The sequence below is a fragment of the Buteo buteo genome, chromosome 18, assembly GCF_964188355.1.
Source record: "Buteo buteo chromosome 18, bButBut1.hap1.1, whole genome shotgun sequence".
Lineage (NCBI taxonomy): Eukaryota > Metazoa > Chordata > Aves > Accipitriformes > Accipitridae > Buteo > Buteo buteo.
In genome coordinates, this window is record NC_134188.1 from 5,117,110 (window position 1) to 5,137,444 (window position 20,335).

Below are 20,335 nucleotides of genomic sequence, written 5' to 3' on the forward strand. Positions count from 1 at the left end.
CTTCACCTAGGGAAAGTTATTGACATGTCTTTTTCACTCTATTCCATTAAAATATAGAATTAACTGAAGTCCTTCCAAGCATGTAATTTCTACCCAGACAGAAGTAACTGGCTTCAATAAACTTTTTTTTCAATAAAACATTCAACTGTAGGAACCAGGAAAAAAACCCCAGCAGCCTTCATATATACTAATGAAAAATTAACTGAAGACTTCTTTACTTTTAAAAAAAAAGCCAACAACTGTACGTACAAGACACAGTATACTGTAAATCTTATCTTAAAAATGAAAGTGATGACTTGCAACCTCGCTGAAATTATATTGCGACCTTCTACTGAAAGTTTCTCAGGAAAAAAAAAATAAATCTATCACTTGCAGTTCTTACTGATGCAATTTCAAACAATTTCCACGGTGAGATTTACTTTTTAAAAAATTTATTCCTGCCAAAGACTACTTACAAATAGAAATCCTTATGCCTTTGCTTGGATATTAACACAAGATTGAAAGAAAAGGAAGACAGTTACACAAATCTTTTCAAATGCCCTTCCAGCCTCAGTCAGGTCTGATTTTGGAAGAACATTGAGAGTTCAATGAAAATCATCTGATGGGCAGAACATACAGGCTTCTCATTTGCCAATATACAAAGTAAGTTCAAGTTATGAAAGAAGCTTGACTACAGTTTGGTTTTATACTACTAGAACAATATACTACAAGTTACAATAAAATTGCTGCTAGTGCTGTGGTAGGTACCAACAGGCTGAGGCAGCAAATATTCAAGGTGATAGATTCTTCTGGGAGACCTGCATTAAATTCTGCAGAGTTTAAATAAATAAGTATTAATTATGAGAAGTCCAATATCACATAAAAAAGAAAAAAGTAACTTTTAATACAGTGAAACTCATGCATAGCCAAGTACTTATGGAAGCAAATAATTGCATGCACAAACTCAAGCAGATCTCACCAACTTCATTAGTATTTCAATCAGTTAAAACCTTACCAATATTAATCTTTACCCACAACAAAATAGAATTAGAAGAAAATAAAGGAAAATGGCTGTATGAAAAGGTGAACATTTATTCCTACTGACTCGTACTGAAGGAAAAAGATGGTACTGAACATGATAGTAACAATGTGGTGAATATGGAACCACGTCTCACAGAATTAGACATGCTGTTTTCAATAGCACAATTTATATAAACGCCTATTCACCTGAGGGCCTAAGAAAAAATGGGGTTCGAATAATCTAATTATGATTTTTATCTATCTCTCATACCAGTGATCCTGACAAAAAAAAACCCAAACATTTTTAAGCTTTCCCTATGAGACAGTTTAGTGTTCCCCTATAGTATTCCTGTTGGTATTTTAATATGACAAACACCAAAAAGCCTGCTTCAAATTGTCCTTCCTTAGACTTATCTACTAGTAAATGTGGCTCTCCATTCCTGCCTTGGTGAATCTTAATACCCTTCATGAAGAAGTCAAATACTATCTTGAAAGGTAAACTGCAAAGAGAAAGAGCTTCTTTCACCTCAAAATTATTTACATGTAAAAAACAGTGTCACGGTATCATCTCAACATGGAAAGGGCTGTGGGATTTGAAGGTCTTTTCACAATATTCACAGTGACTGTACAGGCTCCCTACACATACCTGGAAGCTCCTGCTGCTATTCTCATTTTAGGTAGAGAAAGAGGTCATATTTACATATCCCTCTTTATTGTTGTATTTTTCACTTCTGGTATTGTTTTTTATTTTTGAAGTTTCATTGCAACTGAGGAAAGGGAAGTGGTAGACTGCAATTCATTTGAGACAGTGCTCAAAGACATTTTGTGAGATTAACACTTCTAATAAAGCTTTGTAGCATGCAATGTTTTTGAATGAAAAGCTAGGTTGTATTTTGAATATAAGAATTCATGCAGATGAACAGAATCAAAGAAAGGGCATCAAGCATGAACTCTCATTAAGGACTCAGTGTCTATTTTTTTGGATTCAATGGAAGTTTACAACTTAATGAAGCAGGATTTCATTAAGCTCGTGTATACAAATCAGCTGGTCTACAACATAAACACTTTAAAAACCAGAGGAAACCAATAAATGTTCTGTACATACTTTCTTACCTTTGCCTACAAATTTACTCATCTACAACCATATATCTATGCCTCTAAGGCTCGTAACACATTCAGAGGTCAAAAATTAAGCATTTACCATTTTATTACTATAATGTTTAGTACATTAGAGACACTCTAGACTACTAGGTACGCTTTTAGGAATGACTAAACGAAGTAAATAGTAAAACCAGACTATTTTAATAACTTCTTTCAAGCAGCACCCTTATATTATATATAGGATATTATATATGTCCTATATATTTCTTTCAAGCTATCAGGTCATTAGTATTTCCAAATTGACTATATCTACTTAACACCCTAAACAACTTTAGAGCCATAAGTTCTTTCTCCTCAATTTTATTTGGGATAAAACTAATTTTACAATCTCTTTGCCTTCTTCCTCTCTTGTATTATTCTGGCATGACTGTGGAACTTTCTCAGCAGAATGGCTGTACCATACTTGACGCAGGAGGCCAAAACAAGCTCTCGGTGCCTTAGGCCACTCAAACCACCCCAGCTAAAAGTGGTCCATTTCCAGCTGAGGTCCTGAGCTCCAAGAACTACACTCTCGTAGTCCATCATGAATGAAGATGTGTCAACTGGACATCACCTTCATGCTCCTGGCTCCTAAGCCTGCAGGTTCAGGCTGGCAGCAAAAATGGGATCTTTTACATTCTGCATAAGCTCAGAGCATTTCCATCGATGACAAAGGCATCACTCTTTAGCTATAACCTAGCTTAAGCAAATCTAAGCCAGACAAAAGATTTTCTCTGCTGGGAGCTATACATCTGTTCTCTCTCAAATTTAACACAGCAATGATGTCTTATCACTTCGATGACATTCATTAATTTCTTTCATATGCTTTGTTGCATATTTTAATAGCGCTATTAGTCTGTAACTGCTACACAGACCTGGAAAAGATAAGCTTGTTAGCAGAAGTACTATTTGAAGATTGTCAACAACTCACTAAATTTCCCACACAAATGATAAACAGGATGTGTTTGCTAGTAAAGGAATGGGAGGAGCAAAAATAGGGTATTATCCAAGGGAGCTTAAGGAAATAAGGTTTCGAGAGGGTGAAGGAGATCTGTTCAAAGCTCTTCAACAGGACAATTTTCTCCAGCTATTTGTCTAACTCACATTTTATCTCACTATGTTTTTGTATTCTATTAAAGGCTACCAAGATGAAGGCTGACTGTGTTGAGATTATGCTAGAAAGCACTTACCTAAGTAAATACATGTGAAAGTAAGAGTAACCTTCTTCCACGCTATGCCCTAATGGATATGTCAGGTGTGGATACAACAAGTTATCTAGTAAAGTACGTTAGGTTTCAGTTGTCTTTTTTTCCAGTATTTCTGCAGTACTGTTGATAAGACAGGCGGAACAAATATCTTCCAGGGACAATTAATTTTGTGAATGCTTATCTATGAAATACTAGATGTCAAAAGTGGTTTTGATTTACACCTACCTTTAGCGAAATCTCAGAAATCAGAGATGTGAAAGAACTTCATTTTTTTCATCCTCAAGAGGGAAATCAAAGGATTGTTCTCATCATTTACCTACTTTGTTACAGGTGAATTAAACTATGGAACTTCTAACGAATTATTCCTACTACATTTCCTTATTTCTTATGAAATATTGATTTCCTCCAGTACCTTGTAAGCTCCTATGAGCAACCTTAATCTCATGCAAATGCTTAAATCTTACACATTTCCTGAAAGTTATTCTACTGGAGAATATACACCATTTAACTGGAAGGAGACTTACCTTTATTTAAAGGAAAATTCTTATAAACTCTTTAATGGGTTTCATTTGAATTTGTTTCCACTTATTGAAAGCTAACAGATCCCAAGAATAATTTATAATTACCATTTCATAACACATTTAAATGTTGGGGTTTTTATTCTGTTATCCAGTATGACCTAAATGGTGACGTTTTCCCACACATAAATACTGCTTTCTTATTTAAGAGCCTAGTCTTTTAGAAAGAGCACCTCCTAACTCACCTTGAGGTAACAGAAGGGTTTTTTTGGATGTATACTATTGATAGCTAAACCATTTAAATAAAAATAAATGTCTATGAGTATTATTTACACAGGACGTTTAGGTTCACAAAATCCACTCAGTGTAGAGAAAGAAGCTTCTAGCGAAATTAAGAGCACCCAACCCAGATTCCTATTCTGAACTATTCTCTTTTTAATTATACAGGAAGAGCAGGGAAACAAGGCAACTTTGCCTGAAGTTAGCTCTTGTGAATTCTCCCCTATCCCTCTCATCCATAAACAACAGTTTTTGAACCTAGCTAGTTTTCAGCATTGGCATCTATTAGGAGCTCAAACTGTTGTACGAACTTCTTTCATCAACAGAGTTATCCTTTCAAGTATTACTTACAGATAGTAAAGAAATTGGACTGTGAAGGATCCCTCTGAGATCCCACTGGACACTTTCCAAAAGTAGATCATTTTACTGTATTCTATTTACTCCTTTATACACTTTTCAATCCAGGTGACAAGGCTGAGAGGCATATAAACACAACAGTTTTCCAATAAGACTGTACAGCACAATATAGTATGAAGCAGACACAGTACTGCAACATGTTAATTTGGTCAGCAGAAGCATCATTCACTTTCCTAGCCTGTTCCAATAGTTATAACATGCGAGCTAAGTGCTGGCTTCTTTCACATTGACACTGAGATTTATCCCCTGGCATCAGGAGAGAATAAAGTTCTGTTTAAGAGATGGTAAGTGCCAATACTAGTTTAAAAAACACCAAAAAAATTACAATATTTGCCCCTCTGCCTTTTGGCAGCTTTCTAATGCTTCTTGTCCATCGCAACAGATTGCCAAAGGTTTAAGTAAACACAGAAACTCACTGAAGGATCTGTGATGTGCAATATCCAGATCTGCCGATGGTTATATCTTAAAACTATTTCATTTTATTTAAAAAAAAAAAATTATTAGAATGAAGCTAACTTTTTAAGATCAGAAGTCCAAAAGATGCATGAAGAGCTTGAACTTCTTAAGTGTAAAAAAAAAAAATAATCTTGTCACTCACTCAGAATTGTATGACCGCATGGAACACATTTCAGTAAGAGTTTTAAACGTGGGAAATATAAAATAGGTCTTAAAAGTTGGATCACATATGACAGACACAATAACAATTAACACTACTTTGCAAGACAAATTATTTTAGAATATGCTTATCTTCTACTTTTTAAGTCCTCATACACACTCATTAACATTGAAAATAATTACTTCTAGATTACGTACTCTAGTACTCTAGAAACAAATCAAAAGAGCAGATCCACGTGTGATAATCAGAGCACACATTCGCTGTAGACTGCAGTGCATTTCTAGACTAGGGGTAGTTTAAATGATCTTCAGATACTGCTCTGGCAAGAACCCCATAGAGCACAGTATGTGATAGCTCAGCACCCCTTTTCCCCTAAAAGGGGAGGGTAAGTTAGGCTGAGTTCATTTCACTGCTGCTGTGGCTGAACAAATTTCACAGCCTGCAGTGTGATTTCTATACTACTGGCAGATGAATCCCAAGTTCCTGCATTTTTATATGCTTGAAGGCTGTCTTAAAATTAAAAGCTAAAGTAGGAGGTGGCTACATTTGTACCCAATAAACCTGATCACTATCTATACAGGGTTATGTCTGGCATTAAGTTAAAAGAAGCAACTGTACTGCAAATCGTTACTCTCAACTTACCTGGTGCTAGCCCAGCAGTAGCAGGACTTCCCATGGAGGGGTGAGAGAACAAGGCTTGAGAGAAGGCAGACATACTTGACTGGGATACATTACTCAGCCTGGAGGTTGATCCTCCTTTAGGAATAAACTCACTTGCAGAAGGATTTGGTGTCTGTTTAAAAACAAATGTAAATTAAATGTTTATTTTAAGTGTGAAGAGATGGACAGTGCCTATTTGGTAGAAAATACTTTCTAGGCAAGCCTACCAAGTGCAGAGGATATTTTTAAGATACATATAGCTTGCTGACAAGAACAGCAAGTACTGGAAGCTGGTCTGCACAAACTAATTTAAAGGTTTTTCTAGCTTACATCTGAAGTAGCATTAGCAGTCTTTCCATATGAACAGCTGATGTATGAGCTCATATAAACGCTTTGCAAAAGGCTTTCCATATGCATTACATTATGAAGTTGGAGAACAGACTTGACACCGAGAAAGCCTTGCCACTGCTGCACAGACTGTTCCTACATGACTTTAGAGACTTCATCTCAAACTAAGTAGCACTTTCAAATTAAAGCAGTAAAAATGATTCCTACTAAAGAAGTCATCCCTGCCTCCATTTCAAATAGGCTTTTTTCTGAAGTTAACTTCTGTTTTCATCACCTGTTCCACTTACGTAGCAACTTAATAAAGAGGTTTAATTTGGGACCACAGAAACAATAGCAGCAGAGTAACCATCAAACACTCATTATCTATTAGTACATAAAACATATCACACAATCAACTTTTAATTTCTATTAAAATCTGTGCACAGGGTTTTGTAGTTTTGGGTTGGATTTTTTATTTGTTTTGGGGTAGAGAGGGTTAGAAAAAGAAAATCCTAATTAGAGCTCAAAAGGCAAAAAGCTTATTACTGGACAGCCAATAATAAAAGACATTAGTAGAAGAAAAAAGAAATTAAGCCAAGAAATAAAACCAATTCTTACATGAACACACTGAAAAGCCTGAAGATTATTAACTGTCAAAGTTAAGTTTATTAAGTAATCTTCAGAGTACCTCTTAAAAGCATCTAAACAAAAGTAGTAAAATGAGAAGATATTAACAACTCCCAATAGACAAAGGATACTGTCAAGATAATCCATAATGGTTTTTTAAAGCAAATTATATTGGATCACTTTGGGTTTAGGCAGTTTTAAAATTACCAAATACATCAACTGTTAGTTAAATTACCAATATTGATTTTTACCAATATGAATGAAGTAGCATCACAGAAGTTATCTTAGTGCCAAATTAGAAAAGTGTGATTACAGAAGACTAATTTAGACTACTTTAGAAGAAAATTATTTGAAAAGTATTCTTTTTTGTGTTAATTTGTTTTTAATATCCTTATTTGAACACTTCAGCCAAATATCATACTACTAATGTATTTCAAAGCACCAGAAAAGAAAGAGGATTCTAAAAGCTGTAAAATTAAAGAGGATGCTCAGGTTTAAAAGCAAATAGTAAGAATATTCCACCTTTAATCACACAGTAAATTTTAACCACTAACCACCTTATGATGTTATATATTAGTCATGTGCATGAGTCTGAATATTCAAAGAACACCTATAACCAAATATGTACACTGGTGAAGTAAAACACTTAGATTTACATGGGTAAAAAGCTCATAAGGATCATAAAACTCTACAATCACATCTAGTTAAGGAAAACTTGCTAAGGTATACACTAATGCAGCAAAACAAAAGGTAAGTTGCATTATACAGACTGAAAACAAATAACTGATATATTTAAACTCAAAAGGTAATATTCTGGACTTATCTGAATTTTAGGTACAGGAATAACAAAGAGAATGGTGTTCCTCTAGATAAAATCTGGCATGCAACAATTCAGCCAAATCTGCACTGAAGATGGAGAAAATGACAGAGGTGGTAAAGAGCCAAGTATAATTTGTCCAGGTAGGAATACAGCTGAAAGTCATCACCAACCAAAACAAGAGCAAGGGACAGAACTTGTAGCATCTTGCTAAAAACACAACATTTCAAAGAACTACATGAATCTAAGTTTTCATACTGCTAAAACCAGCCATGACACAGGCACAGCCCTACCACACCTAAATACTGTGTCAACTGGGCAACAAGGGCAGGACATGGCAAAAAAGATTGAAGCATGCAAGTGGAGAGAAAGACACCTTCTAGAAGATAACCTCAGCATTTCCTAGAGCAACTGAGAGAGTTCCCAAAATCCCATCCACACCGTTCTGGCTAAACTCTTGCCACTTTCACCAATGGATTCAAACAATGCCTAGAGAACAGGGCTGCTTTGTATTTCTAAATGCATTCTGCAAGTTTTCATAGACCAGTTTTTGTCTCTAAAAGTTACTTAAATATCCACCATCATTTTAAAATGAAGTTGCTTGAGAGCTCCACTTTAACTGGTAGGTGTTTTAGTTTATCCAAGTGAGAGAGTCAAACCCAGGAAGCTGCTAGAGCAGTTTGGGTTAATGCTGTAGAATTATGAACAGCAGTGGGTCAAGCCCGATGGAAATTCAGTTTTCATTCCATTTTTTGGTGTCACAATTCAGGATCAGAATCAAAGCCTGATAAGATTAAGTTCTTTCTATATAAACTCGATGAAAGCATTTTATAGGAGTAAACAGCTTTGATTTGCATAGCTAGACCCTTTACTATAAAAGCCTGTTTTACTTCTCTGTGACGTTACAAACATGAAGTTGCAATCCTAGACTATCCCCATTGGTAAAAAAGTGATTTAAATTTTTGTTCCAATTTTAAAAGATCTTTCAAGCTGTTTTCTATATACTGAAAAATTCCTGAGCTCCACAGCCACCAGCCAGAATGAACTAACCATAAACTAGTACAACAAAATTCAGCAATTTGTGGCCAAAACTAGTTAATACTTTGTCAGAAAATTTGAAGCTTAAGTCTCACGCCACATTTAAATACTTTACATCTATGTGAAGTTGCAGTTCTTAATACGTTTCCAAAAGCACACAAGTTTTCATCTGAAGTGAAACACTAATTTTTCTGTATACACTTTGCTACCAACAAAATAATAAAAAAAAATACATCTCAAACACTTTCATAGCATGTGGGCTAGAATAAGTGACTAGACTAGACTAAGCAAGGGAATGGAATATCACAACAGTTCTTTAACATTTAATCTTTTCATTATTTTTCAAACTTTGTAGACAACCTACTCTGCACCAATGAGCATTCAAACATGCCAAAGTGAGGAAGCCACATTCTTAATGGCCAATGATTCAAAAAATTATATTCCTGGCCTGGAAAAACATCCTGCTTTCACTCTGGCAACTCATAACACAAAGTGTAAATTCCAGTGCTAGTTTTACATTTGGAACAACGGTAAGCTTGAAAATCTGTCTAAAAGGGGACTATGCTTTAAAATCCTACAGGGCATTTTTACAGTTTTTCTGCTAGAATCTTACCAAACTTTGCAAAATGAAGTTGAGTAAAAAAATCTTTAATTTCTATAAGAATGAAAATAATCTATAACTAATCAGTGAAAAACATTTTCTTCATTCTGTATTATGTTTAAATTTCCTACAAGCACAGCTTTAAAACAATTTTCACTTAATTAGTCATTAATTCCTCACCTCAGAGTAAAGTAATTTATTCATGCTAGACCAGGCTTAAAATTTTAAATCTGAGTATATCAGGATTGGTAAAAAAAGGTAGAGAAAACAGGTATTGAAGACTTTTATTAGGCCTTGGGAGTAACTAAAAGAATGGAGATGCAAGAAACACTTAGAGGACATGTAATCAATTATGCAATACTGTGATGTTGAAAAAAAAAAAAAGCAGCAAATGCATTTTCTAAAGCCCAAACAAGAAATGCAAAACCAGCTAGCACTGTCAGCACTATGCAACAAACTAAAGACTGCACTTTCAGTTTCAAATGCAAACGTCCTATAAAAAGGCACATACAAAATTATTTCAAAACATTAATTGTTTTCAACAAACAGCATTAAACAGAAACAAGTACAGCTTTGTCAGCTGTTAGATTTGCCTAGAAACCCACCTAAAATAACTTCCAACTCACACACTTACTAAAATAACCACCATTCCTTTTTCCTCTCAACCTGGTCAGTTTAAATCTCATCCCCCTTCTTCCAGTACATTCATAAAAATACTGTCAAACTAAAGCAGGGAAGCAACTTCCCTAGGCATTATGTGAATTAATACTTGCATCATGCATTCTTACCAGAATGATTCCATGAAGAAATTTCACCAAAATACCCTGTTTTCAGGTGCTTTATGTCTGTACTCTCTCAAAGAGAGAAGAGCCTCTTTTCAGTCAGCTTTGCAAAGAAACTTCCGAAGATAGACCACAAAACTGAGTCCATCCAGCTCCACATACAAAAACAATTTCTACACTTCTGTACATCAGAGAATGCAAGATGTTATAAAACACATACAAATACAGTCCAAACGAAGGCTGAATTTAGTCATGATGCAATTAGTAAGGATGGAACCACAAGAGAAAGAAAAAAAAAAAGGTGGGGAGGACTATAAAAGAACTCATTTGTGTCACCATTCAGCACAGAGTTTATCTGTCTGGTGGCTTTTATGCTTTTAAAGATACAAAAGGAAATACAATTAAAATATAGTGTGGAGGGGAAGAAACAAATATTTCCTGGGTACCACTGAAAAACAATTCAAGGCTCCTTAAAGGAAGGTGCAGATGAAAGTAAAGAGCAAGCCAAGGATCTCAGCTGAAGACCATTGCTGGGAGGACTACGCAGCAGCATGCAGCATGAGGAGTTGCACATATCAACAGATTTCCATAATGCAGAAGTAAAATGAAAAAATCCCTGTTTCATCAACTCTCAATACATATGATTTGTTTTTATGCTCCTCAGTCCCCACTGCTGCATTCATTCATAAATGAATCGTTGAAGTGCCATTAAGTACAGAAGTATGCTGTAACACAGGGATGCACAAGTTATAGAGCCTTTGGAAGGTCATGCAGGGATCCCACAGTAGAACTGGAAACCACCCTTTTCTCTCTCTCTCTCATTTCCAGCATCTCACCCCACCGCAGAGAGCCGTACAGCAGCAGCAGAGCCACCACCTCAGTTTGGTGGCTGTAACACTACTTCGTTAGATCAGTTCTCGTCCCACCTTCGACCAAAGCCAGCTAGCTAAAGCAAAAAGTAGGCCAGTTTCATTTTATTTTGGAAGAATGTGCTACGTACTTACCATTCTAAAAACTGGATGCAAGTCTTTTTGTTCTCTTTTTATGTTCTCCTTCACCTCCAAATTCATGCTGATCTGTTCTGACATCCCAAATTGCATAATCTTGTAATGGTTACAGAAAACCACTACTAAACTATGCCCACGCTATAAAGCAGGGCAGTCCTCTACCGGTCTATTTTTGGCACAGTTTTCAGAATATCTCTTAGGAATCCAAAAACATGCAAAAGCATTGCTTGGTTTTTTATGCGTAGTTATTTGGTTGTTGTTTTTGGGGGGTTCTTTTCAAATTGGCAGATGTCCCATACAAGGAGCTTCACTTTACGTAGCGAGCATCGTTGCAACCCCTCCGTTTCCAGGATTCCTTGTTAACTATGCCATCAGGGAAGGACACATTCTGTGATGTCAGAGCAGCCCACCAGACACTGGAGGTCACCAAGGGCGTCAAAGCAAGTCTCTTTCCCTCCCACTACTGAATTTGTGCAATATGCTACCTTATCACAATTACTGTGACAAGTCATCACATCACCCGTACAATAATCCCTAACAAATTTCAATTCATCAACATCATTAGCTGTATTGTTCTACTGCTCTTGCAGAAGAGTTAGAGACAATTTCATTACGACTCGGTAAAATTTGTTGGCTAAAGATTTATTTCTTTTTAAACATATGCTCAGACAAATAAAACTACTAGCAAAGTTTGTTACATTTGGCAAGCAGATCTCACTAAAAAGTAAACTTTTAAAGATTTGGAATAGTTCCACATTTCTTTATCAAAAATCCTTCAAAGAATTGTAAAAACTCTAAAGTTTTAAAAGTCCATGTTCTTGATGCAAAATATTTGAAAAATTCATTTCTATGTGGTTTTTTTTTGTTCAAGAAACAAACAAAAAAATTAGTTATTCATGGTGCTTAAGAACTGATCTATATAACTAAAAGTGTATCTATTCCTACTATTTTAAGGAGCATTACCATTTGCTATTATAATATGTATCGTGGTGGTGTAGTAGCTCAGGACATTTCCTAATATCGGGTAGGACATCACTGTAGAACAAACTTTGGTTTGTTTTGTTAGGGTTTTTTTGGTTGGGTTTTCTTCCGCTTTTTTAATGCGCAACCCAGAATACAATTCACTCTGTGGACTTCACTTTTAATCATGTAACACAGTATTTAAAGAAAATAGATCTGGATTATAAATTCATAGTCATGCATGAGAAACAGTTGTACTGTTTTAAAATGCATGTTGTAAACTACCTTGCTTTTTAAAAAAGCCACTTCTTGGACAAAAATCTCTAAACATTGCACCATGAAATAGTGTATTCCCACATCTTAAAATCATATATTTGGAAGAGTGGACATTCAAAGAGACACATGAGCTTCCATACCTGCCCAGCACTGCAAGTCCTCAGCAATTCTGAGATATAATTCTGCTTTCTCATCTTCAAACACAAACAAAAAAACCCATACCCTCAAACAGATGTGCCTCCATCATAATTTAACCTTTCTACTTTTTGCTTTGCACTCACCATTGGCCAAAATTTAGTTTGTATAACCTATATTCACACCTGCAAAAACTTCTAAACAGCCTGTATTTCAAAATACGGAAGAGCAATGCTATTTGTGGATCACATACATAATCAAGTAGGAAAAAAAAGGTCAATCTGAAATCTCAGTATTAAACTACCCATTTGTATGTAGTTTCATGTTCCAAACTTTGCCAGCCATTTTTTGTGCTTTTATAATTAAAATTTCCTATTTTAAACAATTCTCAAGCTTTGTTTTAATGGTAACTTAGAAAATGTTCACACTACAATATAAAGATTTACAATGATCAGAATGGAAACATCAAGACAAAATTTGGTTTCTCATCTGTGTAGAGCTTTATATATCCTCATAACCTCACCTGCAGCCTGTTTTTACACTTTTCCCCATTCAGTCTTGCCAGACTCGTGTTTCTCTGCAATCCCTCCTTCTTCTCCTCCAATTCTATTTCCAATAGCTGGAACATGCTTCTGTTCTTATTTCCACCACATATGCGCATACATGCTTTCCTTAAGTCCCACATGTCCATGAGAAACTATGTAATTGTACCGTATAATAGAAAATATTACGCTGTACGTAGTTTAAATCAATTACATAGCTGAGATTCTGGCACAATAAAGGAGCCTGGAATTGCACCCTTGAAAAGCCACGTGCTCTGCACCCAATCCCAAACTATTCCCACTAATCTCAGAAAGCCAGGGGACCTTGAGCTTCCCTTTGCCACGCTTCCAACACAACTTCGGATGGCACAGGTACTGAGAATACAATTGCTCCTGGCCAGAAGCTCCAAGTCTCAGACTACTGGCTCTCCAGCCTCCAGAAACATTAAGTTGTTCTGCTCTACTCTAAGTGGAAAAGATCAATGACAAACCTTGCAGGGACACTGAACAGCAGAGAAAATAATGCAGGGCATGAGTACAAACGAGGCTTCTCCTGCCCTTTAACATCCACCTGAACTTCAAAGACCAATTCCCTGATCTCTCTTCTCAGAGCAACTGTCTACTAATTATGGTTTACACTCCCATTAGATACACATGATAAAGTCAATCTGTCAATCTTCTCTCCCTTGAGAAAAGTAATGCTTCACAGGCTCCAACCACGCCTCTGCAACCTTACCTGGTCCTTCTACCAATGTTTCTTTCATGCTTCATCTTTTCTCCACCACTGGCTGTGCTGCTGCCCCAGCAGTAAAAGGGCCAAGACAGACTTGAGCCCAAATGCCCCTACACAATGGAGCATCAGTTTGAACTGCATCATGCTGCCCATGACTCCCAATTCCAGTAACACAAAGATGTCCAAATATCAAGTAATCAATACTGGTTTTGCATTTGGCAGGGGTCCCATACTAACTTCTTGTTGGCCCTTACATGGCAGAAATTTAGCGAACTGAAAGAAACTCTTAAGGTGCCACAAATTCTCGTTATAAGTCTGTTGTCAATTTACCCACCTCACTCAGAAAACATCAAAAAGAACACAACCCTTATAGAAAGAGTAAAATAACGATCTCTGGAGAATCAAAAGCACTGCACGAGTGCAAAACAGTATTAGCAGCAGTGCTGCAGTTCCCACCACTATAATAATTTCAATCTACACCCCATTTTAAGGGACATGGAGCAGATTCCTCCTAGACTAGAATTATCCTTCATTATCATCCCAAGGATAACCTGCTACTTCTGTACAGAGATGCTCAAATCCAGCTGTACCTTCCCCCCTCTTAAGGAGCTGAAGAAAATTCAGGAATAAAGTAACAATAAAGTTTAACAAACAAGTTGAGCAATATAAACTATCCCAACATAAAAATTAAGAATTTACACTTTCTGATCATGGTAGTGACATCTTCAAATTCTGTGCTGAGCGAACTTATTTGCATTAAGTGTCAATCATTTTAACAAAGATTACTCATTTTGCCAGTAGAAACCTTCCTCATGTGATAATTAAAATAAAAGGTTATGTTTGTTTGCTTTTAGAATACATTTAGTGATTACTTTTGCTCCTCCTCTGGAGATTATAACATAATCAAGCAAAGTACATAGCACAGCAATGGGTGAAGAGAATAAAACATCTCCGAGTCACTCTCCTGGAGGGCCACGATGCCTACTTTGTGAAATAAATATTTGATCTGATCTCAACCCGTATTTGGACTAACTGCTTCTAACATTGCCCCAAAATTAAAATAAAGCATCCAAAATACTGAAAAAGTGACTAGTAAAAAATAATTTTACCTGTAAATTGTTTTCTGTGACTCTGTTCCACCAAACCATATTGATGGGTACTCCTGTTTTACACCTGTCAGCCAGACAGCCAATAGGGTTCTTTGATTTTCTTGCTTTTGATCCCACCGGAACTATCCTCTCATCCAGCATCCCCAGTCGATACTTCCTGGGCTACGAAAAAGAAGGAGAGAAACCAGGCCACTCCTAACAACCCTCATCTAAAGCTACACTAAAACAGGTATTACACTGTGATATGATTTCTGGATTGGTGGAATAGGAAACAATTTGCAAGTAAAATTTATCTGAGACTGTTTCCTTTCAATCCTGACTATTTGGTTATTATAAACAATACTTTAAAAAAAAAAAAAGAAAAGAACCTTCAGGGACTACTAATTATTTGTAAGCGAAACTGTCCATCACAAGTCAGCCACTGAAATAGGAGTATAAATTGGAGAATTCTGTAAAAAGGAGGAATTGTTTAAAAAATCCATATTTCTCAAATAGATACCTTCAATCACATCATAATAATGAACACTTCCCTTGAGATTTCTATCAAACAAGAAATTAACATTGGCTTTTGTATGCTTCTTTTTAAATCCAAATTCTCCAAGACTCATATCCTGAAGACTTGCTTTTAAAAATCAGGTAGAACAGAGTAGCCAATTGCAGCAGAACTCAATGAGAAAAACATTTCTGCTCAAGTTAATATTCAAAAGACCAATGTCAGCTACTGTCTTAAGTGAAAACAGACAACAATTACCATGATAAATGCACTGAAAACTGACTTAAAATTGAGAAAATAAAACATGCTTGAGGAAGTGAACATGCATGAGGTACTTGCACCTCAATAGAAGTGACATTTCTATTACATTGGCAATGATCTCTACAAATGAAACTATTCATAAAGCATGATATGAACATTAAATTAAAAAAAGCACACTGTAAAAAAAACAACCAAACCACAACAATCTCTTAAAGGCTTTCAAACAGCTAAAGTACAGAAGTTCCCCAGGTTGCTCTATGCTTTCAAACTTATGTGTATCTACCTAGATAGCAAATACCACCGAAAGAACTATTTCAGTATCTATGCATATATAGACCATCAACAATTGGACCAAATTGCAGGGGTTGGTCTGTTTTTCTTTTGCTGTGGGTTTTTTTTTGTTTTTTTGTGGGTTTTTTATTGTGAAAATGCAACTATCATCATCTGGATATAGACCACTTTTTAAGTAATCAAAACTTAACTTACCTTTATTCAGATATCTACTTCATCTGGCACCTTAGAAATCTTAGCAATGTGTACCTTGATATGCATTTTAAAAATTGTTCCTCAGGAAACAAGGTGAGAATCTAATTGGGGAAGATTCCCCACTCACACACAATTTGTAAAACACAGGACAAAGCTACCATAAAATGGCTGCAAAAACAAAACCTAAACAGATTCCCTCCTCTACTTCTAAAAATGAGCAGAGTCACTACTACCTCATTTGCCAAAAAAAAAAAAAAAAAGCCAACCCTCAAAAACCCCCACAAATCACCCTAAATAAAAAAAAAAAAAAATCCCCACACAACAAAAGACTCCAAGGATACCAACATTGACTATGAACAACAAAGGCAACAAACTCCATGAAGATCAAGTTAACCAATGTTAATAACAACAAACAAGACTGAATTTTGCCATACCAATTAGAAATTTCACGAACTGTGTGATCAGTAGTACAAAGTGCTGCTATAGTTCGAATGCAAACCTGATCATGGAAAATCTAAGTATTGGTTGTTTATTGGAAGAATCACTCAACTATTGGGCAACTTACCATCTTAGTAATTCAGAAGGACTACTAATATCGTAACTCCAAAGCTGTAAGGTCTGAGAAGCCAGACATACAAATAATGCTGGAATTTAGGGCAGGGTTTGAATGCAGTATGAGTCTTCCTTAGCCTGGCTATTGGAAATAATAACGTAATGAAGAGTAATAGTTTCCCTGGCAGCTTCCCCATCTCTCTCCATGTTCTACCAAGTGCAGGGGCACAGAATGCCTCAGACTACTGGACTACAACACAGTATCCAAACACAATCCTATTCATAAAGGGTTCTTTTAATCCTCCATAATAAAAGGTGATCTATAAATATTTTGAAAAGGAGAACCAAAACAAAAGAGGAACTGAGCCAATGTGGAGGGAGGCTATTTCGGTTACAATGGGATTCAGATTCCAGGCAACAGAATGAAACTGTATTTTAGGCTTTATGAAGGACCATACTGGGGGGCTGGGGGTGCAAACAATGGTCAATTCTATGCCATAAAGCAACACAGAGACAATATGAGTTCACATACCAATAGTTCTTGGCCTACTGGTATGAAAAAATTAAACCAAGAAGTGGGTGAGACTAAATTAAAATTTTACTTTCACTATCTACTATAAAACATCACCAGGGGATTATTAGGCCAGAATTTTACTGTTCAGACAGACATTAGAAGATGGAATATACAATATTAACATTTGGAAATAAATGTCAGCCTATTTGCATCAAAGTACTTCTAAATTACACTTGTTTTCAATGAGCAAAATGGCATCTGATTCAGAAATCCAATCTGAGTTTAGAGGAGACCAGAAAACACAGAAAAAAGTGTCTGCCAAGAAGAGAGGTTCAACAGAAGGGTTGAAAGATCAAATAGATTGAACAGTTTGAATAAGCATATCGACTTTGCTACATCCCTGTCCTCTACACAGAGCAGCAAATAAAGCAACAGAAACAGAACAGTTCATCTTGAAACAAGCAGGAACTCACCAACCACTGATTGTTTCTGAACTAAACTAATATATCTACCTAAAACACAGAGGCATGACAATCTGGACAAACCAACCCAACTTCTTGGCATGGGGACAATTTCTCTTGGACAATTACTAAAGCAATTGCACTTTTGCCTTCCCTGAAGACTTTCTATGAGGTAAAAAAACCTGTTCAGCCATACAGATGAAGGGATAGCTCAACATACTGAACTTTTTTTTTGAGGTGGGGGGAAGATGGCTAAAGCATTTAAATACTTCATAATCCTTTAGCAAGTTATTTCTCAAACTAGGTTGCAACTCCTAATATGGTTACAAGTTCCAAATGAGTTGTGGAAGGTCAAAAACATCACAATTATTTTTAAAAGGAAAAATAAGGTTAAACTACAATAATTAAAATGAAACCTAAGAGAAAGAAAAAAAACCCAACAAAACCAAATTATTACAAAGCATTAGTGGAAGAGTTCAGTTCCTTCAGGGCAAAGAAGTGTGAAGCAGTAGCAATTACTGGCTGCAAATGTTTACATGAGGCAGGGAACAGCTAACTACCTTTAATTGCTAGTAACAGCTTGGATCCCCAGGGTGAGAAGGGTAAGCATTTTCAACCATAGCTAATAATTATAACCCTTGCCCTGTAGAACCAAGCTGCTGCCAGGAATTAATGGTAGGAAGCCATTGGTTGGCATGATTAGAGGGAAGGTGTTATATTAGGAAAGATAAACCCCCAAAGTTGAAGAAACACTACACTTGAACGAAAGAAATCCACTCTAAAACCAAACAGGTCCTTCCTGAGTAGCATCTTCACAACAGAACACTACCACAGATGAGTAACTTAATTAGCCCACACTAGAAACTATTCCTCAAGTCAGCTTAATTATTTGCTTCCCATTCATTCAAGTCATCTGGGAACATGTTTAGCAAGTCTATTTTCTTGCTACTATTTGCTCTAACAGTGTCTTTGCCCCTAGTTCCTCCTGTTCCATGGACAGTGGGCAATTCCTCCTTCTAATTCAGGGTTGGACATACTACTGGCATAAGACGTTATAAGGCTATTGTAGAGGAATACATCCAAACAAGAAAAGGTTTACAAAGATTCAAACTGTATAGACTCCTCCTGTGTAATAACTTCCATGTAATATTTAAGTCTGGATAAGCTGGCAAATCAAACTACACAATTCCAAAGTTTTTTTCCACTGAAGACCTGCAATTGGATTTTTTCAGGATCACCTGTATCCCAAATTACATTTCTGTTCCTTAAAATGCACTTACCTCTGGGGGGCTTTGAATTTTAGATTTACAAGATATTTTGTGTAGCAAAAAATGCACAATTAAGTTTGGCATACAAACACATGAGCAGGCTATTGTGTTTCAAAGTATTGTGAACAATCTGAGCTACGGTAATGCTGTCTATGTACATATACTACTGAAACAAATAGAAGCGATCTTAAGCCTTCCCCATGGCAGGCTAAATTAAGCAGCATTACCTTAAATTGCCATAGCTAAAAGGTATCACAGTAGCATTAGCTAGGGCTCATCTGCTGTACAGTGAGTTGACTGTATCTGCAATGTACAATCAGATTATAATAAATATTACATTGTCAGACAGGAAAGATCAGGTATACAATATCATATCTTCCTTGTACTACTTGCAACAAAATTAAGCAATAGATGCAATTTAAGTTTCAACATTGATTTGTTTTGTAAGACTTCAGTTTTTCAACAGAAGTTAGTGGCAAAGAGACCATTAGAAAAAGAGGTTAAACACTTAGCTAGGATGCTAGTCTACTGAAAAAGAACCAAGTTTTGTTGTATTATGTCTTGAAAACTAAAAGTTAACTACAAGCCATTGGTATCATCATTGCTATTTTCACCCAACAGCCATAACCGATTAGCTGGAGTAAGAGAGTACTTGAAACACACAGCTAAGCTATGGATATGAACTTCAATATGTTATTGAGGAAAAGCACAAAAGTCCGGGCAGAATCCCTATACAGGCACAATCAGCTAAGAAGCATCTTAATTGTGATTGCAACTGCATAACTGGATTTAGCAGTGAGTTCTACAAGGTGTTACACCTGAACATTAGGTATAGTCACCAGGAGTATCCTAACAGATCTGCAAGCTGGTAATATGAAAATGAGAAGTTGTCTTGTTGTTACTTTTTAAGTTTTATGGCCAATAGAGGTACAAAACCCCTTCCTGTGGTTTGGGTTTGTTGCTAACCGAGATACTCTCTCCTCTTCCATTACAACCTCTCACTGGTAGAGAGGCGGACAATACTCGTTTTCTGTATCTCAACTTCTGAGGGTTGAAATCAATTTTTTTACTTTGATGTCCACAAAAAAAGGAATAGGAGCCTGGTCAACAGGTTTTTTGGTGTTTGTTGTTGGGTGGGTGTTTTTTTTTTCTTTCTTATGAAAAAAGGAAGAGTATTGCTAACATTTATAATGTTTATAATTTTTAAGTTTATAATGTTATACATTGAAAATACATGAACTTACAGACTAGCCACCCTTCCATCTGGAACCCTTTTTTTAAATTGTTCATGAAACCCTGGGTTGGGCTGGGGATAAAACTTTCACTAGTTAAAAAGTATCATACAGAGACAAACAAAAAAAGATTCTTCTACCCAAAGAAAACTAAAATGTGCAATTTCGCATGGAAATAGGTCTTATTCCAGAGCAACATACACGATCACTGCAAAAAAAAACCCCAACCATACATTCTCGGTTGAATCAAATTTTAGAGCAAAAGCTGCAACAGATC

At 36.1% G+C, this 20,335-nt stretch overlaps 1 protein-coding gene across 9 annotated transcripts in view; it reads right to left on the bottom strand.

The window, feature by feature from the left end:
* The window catches only part of PAN3 (poly(A) specific ribonuclease subunit PAN3), an 82,640-nt gene that overhangs the window by 31,415 nt on the left and 30,890 nt on the right, over nt 1-20,335 (bottom strand). For 7 of the 9 annotated variants that reach the window (XM_075050669.1, XM_075050670.1, XM_075050674.1 and 4 more), the window contains 2 exons: nt 14,792-14,953; nt 5,820-5,970 (listed from right to left, as the gene is read on the bottom strand). In XM_075050669.1, coding sequence (XP_074906770.1) covers nt 5,820-5,970; nt 14,792-14,953 — 313 coding nt within the window. The remainder of the gene's footprint in view (nt 1-5,819; nt 5,971-14,791; nt 14,954-20,335) is intronic. The other 2 variants (XM_075050673.1, XM_075050677.1) reach the window with 1 other exon arrangement.